General features: G+C 36.3%; 1 protein-coding gene across 2 annotated transcripts; it reads left to right on the top strand.

Moving 5' to 3' along the window:
* The first annotated feature begins 584 nt into the window (after positions 1-584).
* Positions 585-5,551, top strand: LOC117527910 (estradiol 17-beta-dehydrogenase 1-like). Of its 2 annotated transcripts, XM_034190417.1 has the most exons (6): positions 585-978; positions 1,589-1,750; positions 3,703-3,882; positions 3,979-4,072; positions 4,170-4,353; positions 5,307-5,551. In XM_034190417.1, exons 1-6 carry the CDS (start codon positions 882-884, stop codon positions 5,463-5,465), a joined length of 876 nt encoding a protein of 291 aa, XP_034046308.1. In that variant the 5' UTR covers positions 585-881; the 3' UTR covers positions 5,466-5,551. The 2 variants fall into 2 exon arrangements, with proteins under 2 accessions (XP_034046308.1, XP_034046307.1); XM_034190416.1 differs by lacking the exon at positions 585-978 and having other exon boundaries at positions 1,456-1,750.
* The last annotated feature ends 4,601 nt before the right edge of the window (positions 5,552-10,152 follow it).

The raw sequence follows: 10,152 nt of genomic DNA on the forward strand, positions 1-10,152 counted from the left end.
AGTTGAAAGGTAAAAACTACAAGAATGGTGACAAAGGTCAAGTTCAGTTTGTTACAGGGGTCAAAAGTTAAACTTGCCCCAATTTTGGTAAAATGTGGTGCACATTGTTGGTTGAGCTAATATGAATACTTGATCTCCAAAGTAAAGATCAAACAATGTTGACATCCATTTGACTGTGTGACTTATGTTACCTCATAATGTGATAACTAAACATGACACATGGTGCAAACTATTCCTTTTTAAAACCTTATTAACTTAACCAATAATTTGCATCACTTTTTTACTAAAATTAGAACAACTTTAACTTTTAACCCCTGTACAAACTGTAATTGACCTTTGTCACCATTATTGCTGTTTTTACCCCATAACTCCATAATATTCAGTCACAGACAGTCCAAACTATACCATTTTGGAATGTTTGTGATCAGACAAATTATGTGGTATAATTTTCAATATGATTGGAGTGTTTTAAAATTTTGATCACTGTGTAATTTTTCTATTGAAACTTCAAGTGGCCAGTTGGTAATGTCTAAGTAGTATCTGTGTCAAATTTGGTGCTTTTATCACCATTTAAAAGATTCCTCTGTAAATATTCTGTTACCTGCTGCACTAACCTCCAAAAATATGTTCACACCACCACTGACTGATTCACACAACATCTGAGTGAGCTCAGCCGTTGCTTCTCACAAGAAGACCTCAGCGGATGGGAAAACGGTCACAAATGCCTTCTCACAGGGAAATATTATGAATTAACCGACCTTGAGATAGAGAAAGAAATGAAAACATTGAGAAGAAGAATTTCTTGTGCTTCCATCTTATCTTAATGCTCACTTCGAGGATTCTGCCTCACTTTGTGGTAGAACGTTGGTGAGCCAGACTTCATGGACAAGAAGGTGGTGCTGATCACAGGCTGTTCCTCTGGGATCGGCCTCAGCCTGGCCGTCCGGCTGGCCTCCAATCCAGACAGAATCTACAAAGGTAGACACAGCTGGTCTATGCATGCTGTTATTTTTATGCATTAGTTCAGGAGTTTTGAACACGTCTTAGAAGGCATGTGCTGGTCAGGAGCTGTATTAGGAAGAACAATTTAAAATTGTCATATGTACTTTTGTTACTGGCACATACTTATATTTATATGTAATAAATGTAAAAAATTCTGTTTTATGGTTTTGCTTCTGTAGCTGTTGAAGCTTGACTTATACACTTTTTTGCGGGGGGGGGGGGCTTCTTTTCTCTCTTTACTGACGCTTTTGTAGTCTTGTAACTATTTGAACATTATGCAATTTGTCTTGAGACATATCGAAACAACGCTTTATCTGATTTTGATCAAAGTTTGTGTGTAAATTGGGATTATGGATGACAAGAAGTGATTCGTTTTGATTTTGTTTGGTTAATGATCAAGGTCAGAGGTCAAATTTCCAGCTCCTTTGGAATTTTGGCGATTAAAAGCCCATTTAACGTTTCCTTCACATGCCTATTGTTTTGAAATGTGGGTGTGGCTTCCCTAAGCAAGTTTGTTTAATTTTTGCAAACATTATGAAATTGATTTGCTGTTTCCTTGTTTACGTCTTTGCTACTGCCTGTTTAGTCTATGCCACGATGAGGAACCTGGCCAAGAAGGAGCGTCTTTTGGAGTGTGTGAAAGGCCTGCACAGAGACACCTTGGACATCCTCCAAATGGACGTGACAGATCGGCAGTCCATCCTGGACACACGGGACAGGATTGCAGAGAAAAGAGTAGACATACTGGGTGTGCACTTTGTATATTTCTCTTCATGTCTGCTGATGAGAACTGTAATACACCTTGGTTTGGAAAACATAATTAACCTCAATTAATTTACTTACCCAACTGCCCTTGGGCAAGAAAACAGGATGTTTTTTGGGAGGTTAGGGTTAGGAGACTATGAACATATAATTAGATTTTATAGGTGATCTGAAAATGGATTCTAGAACTGTTTTCTCAATGAGCATCATTTTCATTTTCAAAATTTTGGTCTGTATTTCCAGTGAAATGCATTAGATCGACATTAAAATTTTACAAAGAGTGGCGGAATCTGAAACCATCAAGATGGATTAATATTTAACAGCTTGAAAATGACATTATCTTTTAGCCACTAAGATCACGTAACACGATGCTAGTGGCTAACATTAGCATAAATGTCTTCTGAGTATTTTACTGCAAATATCTGCAATAATATGGCTTCAGCTGAGACGTGTCTGCATGTGTGCTCCAGTATTTCCACAGAGTTACATTTTTGTGTAATTTAATTTATGTTAATGATGTGAGAGTGTTAGCAGATGACCTATAGCTTAGTTGACTTTAGCTCCACTCAACAGTAACCCAAACATTCCACCACTAGTGAGGCAATAATCTGGTCATAATTTTTAATACCCCACCAAAACCACCTATTAAATAAAAAGACCATCCAGTCAAACAAATGATTTAAAACTCTAACCCCTAAAACAATGCTAGCTCTGTTTGGTAACTGCATTGAAAGGGACATGTTCGCCTCACCCAGATCACAATGGGTCTCGCCTACACTCCACCTCTTTACCCTTTTATGGATTGGCTTTTGAGCTATTTATTAACATGGTAGACTGCCACAAATTAAACAGAATATTCTGTAAAATACACAGTGAAACATATTTTATGTATGCCCATACAGAGCTAAGTGACCCAAGCTATCAGCACACCAATTTTGTTGTAGATCGCATCAAAACTGTAGATGTCCATAAGTGTTACACACACTCATGTGTCCACCAGGTGGAGATATTGTTCCTTTTCAAGAACCTTGAGTACAGGATGCTGTGGGACAGGAAGATGACCAACCTTTAGCTTATAGTAGATATAAGATATGTGTAGGCAATCTACTTTGTGCAGACCTGATCCAGATCAGATTTCAAGGATTCAAGGAACTTTATTGTCATGCCAACTCACATTTCCATGTTAGTGGTACTAAATTTGTACTCAGGTCCCGGTTATTAAAAAAAAACAAAAAAAAACTATAAATAGAAGCTATTGAAAGGAAATAAAAGCCAAAATTATCATATTTAATACCAAATATATGTATGAACAGCAAGTATAACTATGACATTGCACTGGGAATTAGTTAGAAGTTAAACAGAGCATATTTGTGATTTGTTCTTGGGTGGGAGACCTTTTTGGAATACCAGGGCACTGGTGTCAAACTTGCACTAAATCCCAATGCTGAGCTCTACCAAGGCCAACCAAAAGCGGATATATACGAAGTATCTAGAATGGTTATTCCAAGGAATTGGTTAAAGATACCTCTATGTTCACTAAAACCCGCTAATATGAAGTAATATATCACGTATCTATTGTTTACCTGAAAAGTCAGTAAGGTATATCTTATATATTACATTTCTAAGGTGGAATTCTTTGACCTTGAGTTATCTTGAAAAGTCAGATTCAATAAGTGTTTAACTCAAATACCGTGAAGAAAATTTGCATTAAACATGGTGGAAGGGTTGTGTGTTAGTCAAAAATAGAGGTTAAATCAAGGATACATGTATATCATTTATGACATCACTGAATCACACAGTTAACTTGCATGACTCAGTGTCAAACATTTAAGGTGTGTCCCTTGTGGTTTGGCCACCTTGCTGAGGTTTTATTTTGCAACATAACCCAGATCTGGGCTGTGATCCAGAAGCTTGATGCTTTGTGTTTCCTCTCCACAGTGTGTAATGCTGGCGTTGGTATGATGGGGCCGCTGGAGGTGCAGTCTTTGGAGTCCATGAGACAGGTTGTGGAAGTCAATTTTCTGGGTGTGATCCAAACCATCCAGGCCTTCCTGCCACAGATGAAGGCTCTGGGACAGGGTCGCATTCTGGTCACCGGCAGCTCAGGAGGTCTTCATGGTCAGATGTGCAAATCTGTTTGTATATTGTGAAGCACATGGGTACAGATGAAAACTGCCAAAATAACCAATCTTGGGATTTCATGCTGCCCTACAGGTCTTCCTTTTAACGAGGTTTACTGTGCTAGTAAATTTGCAGTGGAGGGTGTATGTGAGAGTCTGGCCATCCTCTTGCACCACTTCAACATTCAGTGAGTTTCATGTTGCTGCAGCGATGCATCTCCATGTTTTAGGACGACACGGAAATGTGGCGGTGAAACGACTAACAGCTTCATTTTCACCGTGCAGCGTGAGCCTCATTGAGTGCGGTCCAGTCAACACTGACTTCCTGATCAATCTGCAGAGGGCAGAGCTCGGAGATGCGTCTCTCCAACACGTCGATAGCAGAACAGTCAGCCTGTATGAGAAATACCTGCAGCATTGCAGCTCAGTTTTCCAAAATGCGGCACAGGACACTGATGACATTGTAAAGGTGTGTTGAACATTTGATTGTTGCCTGATATAGTAAATCTGATAAATTTTTATAAATAAATTAAATGTGTGATGAATTTCAACTTTAATGATGATCAATATGAAAACTGGGTTCTATTTAAATGTTGTTGTTGTTTTGTTTTTTTTTGGTGTATATGCCCCAACAGAGTTTAAGTTGTAGGACCTCAAAAACTATTTTAAGAAAAACTCAAATTAAAGCATGATCATTTGCAAGTTTGTTTGTCTGGTATTCTACTGGCTTGTACTTTTACAGATATTATTATTATTATTATTATTATGCAATTAAAAATATAGCTATAACTCTGGGATGCCTAAACCTTTTGCACAGTAAAGTATGTTTGTTGGTGTAATCAGCTCCCAGTCAGCTGTATTTCTGTATAAATTTAATACATTTAGCAAGTTTCACATACATTCACAACTGTATTTTCATATCTGTAAAACTCTCAAAATTGAATTTTTTATACGTTAATACTGGGAGGTCAAAAAACTTCATGCATTTCTAACATTTATGAATGCCATTTTTAATGAATTTTTGGTTTCAAGTAGGAAATTTATCAGAAGCCCTGAAATGCTCACATTGCCCACTAGATGGTGACAAAAAGCTGCTCAAATGTGCAGCAATATCTCCAATTTTTATTAATTTGAGAAGTTAACTTTTTGCGAAAATCAACTTACACTTGTCTCCCTTGTCCTTATGGGTGTCTTACTTGTTTTGCAAAACTTAGCAAGAAATAAACACTTTTAAATGTAAAAATCCAGATTTTGTAACCAGATAATACCTCTGAGGTGACTTACATAATCATAATATGGAGCCATTGTTTTAATCTTTCATTCTGCTTTGTTTGATGACGACGATCACTGCAAATATTTGTGTAATCAGTGTGTTACAGTAAGAGCGGGCATAGATTTAACATCTGAGTTTGTAACTTTCAGGTTTTTGTGGATGCCATTCAGTCATCCAGGCCTGCTTTCAGATACTTCACCAGCGGCACAGTCCCACCTCTTGTCCAGCTGAAGCTCACGCCGCCGGATGGCCTGCAGTACATCAGCACTATGAGCAAACAGATCTTCTCAGACACTGAGAATGAATAACTGCCACAAATCGTTCATGATAAATTGTCACATGGCAGTTAATACTTTGCTCTTTCACTTTTTGTTTCCTGGAATAAAGCTGACACGCAGCGACGTATTGCTGTTGCTTAACTGGAAAGGGCAGTAAGTTCACTGATAGAGCACAGAGTTTACGGGAATGAACAACTCTGGTATCATAAAATAAAAATAAATAAATAAAGAATTTGTGAGCAGGTTTTTTGAAAATCTAAAAGCACCTCTCTCATTAATAAAGGCAATTTTCTCATTAAAAACAAGGAAATGGAAAAACAAAATCAGGCATCAGGGTTAAGTGAACAAAACATTTCCGTTAACCTGAAATGTGTCCCATTTATTGCACCACTGTTGCTTCAAAAGCATTGTTTGTCAGGTTCCTGTGTGCGCCCCCTACTGTATCTAGGAGAGACAGGGAAAAATCATAACATAGTTTGCTTTAGTTGTTTTTTGTTTTGAATTTTGTCACCGACTATTCAACATTTATTTCAAGCTTAAAAACAAACCTTTTTTTTTTAAACTTGATTTATGTTAAAAACAAGAAGCACCATTGTTATAACCTGAATGAATATTGTAATATACTGCAACACCCGCTGGGGTAAGTTGCAAAAATAAAAGCAAGGAAGAATTCCTTTTGCAAATGCTTTAAAAAAATCACATTGCAGCAACGTTAACAAATGTATGAATAGATTGAAAACACGTCTTTTACTGACAGTAAAATACATTTCATGAGGGTTGTAACTCACATTTATTTCTGTAATTGAATATTCGCTCAAAAATGCATGCACTTATTCTGAGAATCAGTCAAAGCATTGTCTACTAAAAATGAGATTTAAACTATAAAACTGACCTATATTCTTCAATGATGTTAATTGTAACAGTTTTTTTTTTTTTTAAAGAAAGCAGTTATTAATAGGGAGGGGTGTTATTTCAAAAATTTTGGAAATCTATTAATTTTTGCATGGAATGTGGAAATACACATGGAATAAATCATAACAGTATAATTTTTTGGGTCATTTGGTTCCAAAAACCCATATGGGCGGAGCGTTTGAAAATTTCAAGTAACGTGTGTGTCGTATATGTGTTGTTGACGTAGAAAACCACTCTGTTGCTTATAATTAGTTCACTGTGGCCATGTCATTCTTTACATGTGATGATTATACTCAACTGATGTTCCTGAAATAAAAACTACATAGATTTTGTTTGTTACAATTGATCGTAACATATGTACTGAAATTTTTTTTTTTTTTTGTTAATTACTCTTAAAAAACACCAGATAAGCTTATTGTTACTATAGAAGTTGAATATAAACTTGGGGTCAAGCAACATTTGGAGCCAAATTTCAAGTCTCTAGGTGCAGCGGTTCTCAAGATATGACATTTTCGGCTTGCTCCGTCCATATGGGTTTTTGGAACCAAATGACCCCAAATTTATCCTGCTATGGTTTATTCCGTGTATATTTCCATATTCCATGCAAACATTTATAGATTTCCATTTTTTTTAAATAACACCCCTCCCTATTATTATTATTGAGAGACTGAATGTAATAGAAATTCTACCCCTTTAACTCTGAAACTGTTAAAAACAAACTTTATTCAAAAAGCGACTTTTGTCCCTACAGTCATGAAAGGTTAATGAACGTAAATTATTTGTTTACATTCGTTACCGCTTGACTCAGTCTTGCCTCTGATTGGTGGAACAGGTGCTGTTACAATTTTGCCATTGGTACAACTGTTCCCAGTCTCCCCTAACATCAGTAATATCTCTGTTTCAATCCATAAATAAAATATTGATGGATATTAAATAATACAGCAAAATGTCAGAACATTTCAATAATACTGCTCGCTTTCATGTAATAATGCTGGAATTTATCTAAATACGAGAAAATTTTTGTTTAAAAAGAATGAAGAATAGATGCAGCACTTGTAAAAAGAAGACATGAAAAGCTTGTTTGCAATCTGTTTTTTTTTTATATACTAGAAATGTCCTTTTACTAGGTGTGGATTTGCATATTATTACATTTTAAACAGACGCAAAGATAAGTGAATTAGCATGGATTTTTACAAGATGAATAAATAATTATTCTACAAATCAAAAATTTAGACCTTTTTTTTTTTAATCATTTAAATCTGGATGGCACCTGCAGCTTGGGTGTTTCTGAAGTTCACTTAGGAGTACCCTTGTATATTTTTCTCACTTATTACGAAACTATGCAACTGATAAACTTGCTGCCTGAAGGCCCATCAGCAATGAATACTTCTGCTTCCACGCAAGTGAACTTAAAATATAGGTTTGTGATGTCTTTTATCAAATGAGATATATATATATATATATATATATATATATATATATATATATATATATATATATATATATATATATATATATATATATACAGTGTTGCCACAGTTACTTTGAAAAAGTAATCCAATTACTGATTACTCCTTGAAAAAGTAACTTAGTTACTTTACTGATTACTCAATTGTAAAAGTAACTAAGTTAGATTACTAGTTACTTTTTTAGTTACTTTCCCCAGCTGCCGACAACAACCCTCTGCCACCTCAACATGACAATGATACCTGTTTTGCCAAAACTCACTTTATAGTCACCCTTTCTTGACTTCAATGAAAATAAATACTTGTTTTATAAAAAAGTATAATAAAGACCTCTCTCTTGACCTCATATTTAACTGTTGACAGCACTGTAACAGTAAAACTTGCAATTTCGAACCTACATTGTTTATAAATGTAACTATTAAATTCTAACATTTTTCTAACATTTAAATTCTCTCTAAACATTTTACTTGTCGAAATTATTATTATTTTAAGCAATATTAGTAGTTGTAATAAAAAACGGCTTCAAAACTGGACCTTTAATCTAGGGGTGTTGTGGGGGGCACATCCTTGCCCCACGCCCCCATTCCATCTGGATTCGCCCCTGCTTTGGCGTTTGAGCACAAAGAATGGATAACATTTATTTATGCAGAAAACAGGACCAGATTTACAGGTAAGAAAGTTTTATTGCGTTTTCACATCATGTGGTCCTCAGAAAGAGAGTTTAGGTGCATTTGAGTGGAAAATAGTGTTAGTTGTTGACACGTCGCGGAGGATCAGCTGTTTTTAACGACCAGATACGAAGCGGCTCAGCTCAGAATTCTAAATAAAGGAGGAAAAAACGTATAAAAATGTCTTTGTAAAGCTTAATGCAGGTGTGCTGATCACCGCGCTTTAAGAGGTGAGGACGAGCTGCTACAGAAAACCGTGGATGAAAAGCTCACAGCTCTGCTTAAAGTGGGCAGTTCAGTTGAACTCCGACCTCCTGCCCACAGACCAAGTTTAATGCTGCTATCGACCCACAATGAAAAATAATAGTAACGCACAGTGACTTGGAGAAGTAACTTTAATCTGATTATTGATCTGGAAAGATTAACGCGTTAGATTACTCGTTACTAAAAAAAAGTGGTCAGATTAGAGTAACGCGTTACCGGCATCACTGTATATATATATATATATACATATAGATTCCAACCTGTGGCCTTTCTGTGTGGAGTTTGCATGTTCTCCCTGTGTTTGTGTGGGTTCCCTCTGGGTGCTCCGGCTTTCTCCCACATCCAAAGACATGCAGGTTAGGTGGATTGTGTGTGCAGGTTTTAATGTGTCTGTTTGTCTATATGTGGCCCTGACAGACGGCATCATGTCCAAGGTGTACCCCGCCTCACGCCCTATAATTAGGTTGAAGATGAGTGAGTGAGCAATAAAAGAAAAAAACAAACAAAAAAAAAAAACACATTAATAAAAGTTCCCAGGAAATCCTCTGAATCACTGAACTGGATTGTTGATTAAGCTTTGGATCAACCTTTTAAAGCTCAGCCGTCGAGTACTTTCTCTCTCGTTTGTACCTTTAGGTGTAACGTTGCTGCCGACCTTTGATTGGATTGACTGCGGTTCTTAAATCCTTCCCTCTTCAAGCGCCCTAATTCGAGTGTGAAGATCCTGCAGTGGATCTTCTTGCACCACCAGTTATGGCTTTCTTATCATGTATACGTAACACTGTCGCTTTAGGATTTAGGCGTATAAGTGTAATAAGAATTAGGTAAGGAACATAGACAAGCCATGGAAATGTCAGAATTAAAACATTTCAATCCATTGCATAATGCAGCAGGTGATCTTCTGCACTTTACAATGTCAGCTTTACCAGCCGACCTTTATTCCTCTGTACTGCCAAAGTGCAGGGTTATCACGTGCACGGTGCATGCTCAACATTTGGCTCACCTGCAAAAACTTGTGAAACCATTTTGTCAAGTATTTGCACTGATACACATACAGGATGACTTGGATCATTTAATGCAATTTAATCAATGATGGTGAATGGATATCTCACATATACTTTATTACTTTATTTCATCAACAAAAAAAAGTTCATTATTGCATAATTTTGAGAATGTGTGCATGTCTTCATGATAATAATAATCAGCATGCAGGTGCAGGAGAGCAAAGCTCTATCACATTTCAAAACAAGATTCAGTGCTTTGTGAGATAAAACGTTTATAAAAATGATACAGGAGGTATCATAGTAATAACATGATGTAGCAGCTCACATATACAAAGTCCAACAATTCCAGAACTCAAACAATTTTCAGTATTTTTTTTAATTCATATATCAGACATTTCAAACA

The sequence above is a fragment of the Thalassophryne amazonica genome, chromosome 16 (assembly GCF_902500255.1).
Source record: "Thalassophryne amazonica chromosome 16, fThaAma1.1, whole genome shotgun sequence".
Classification (NCBI taxonomy): domain Eukaryota; kingdom Metazoa; phylum Chordata; class Actinopteri; order Batrachoidiformes; family Batrachoididae; genus Thalassophryne; species Thalassophryne amazonica.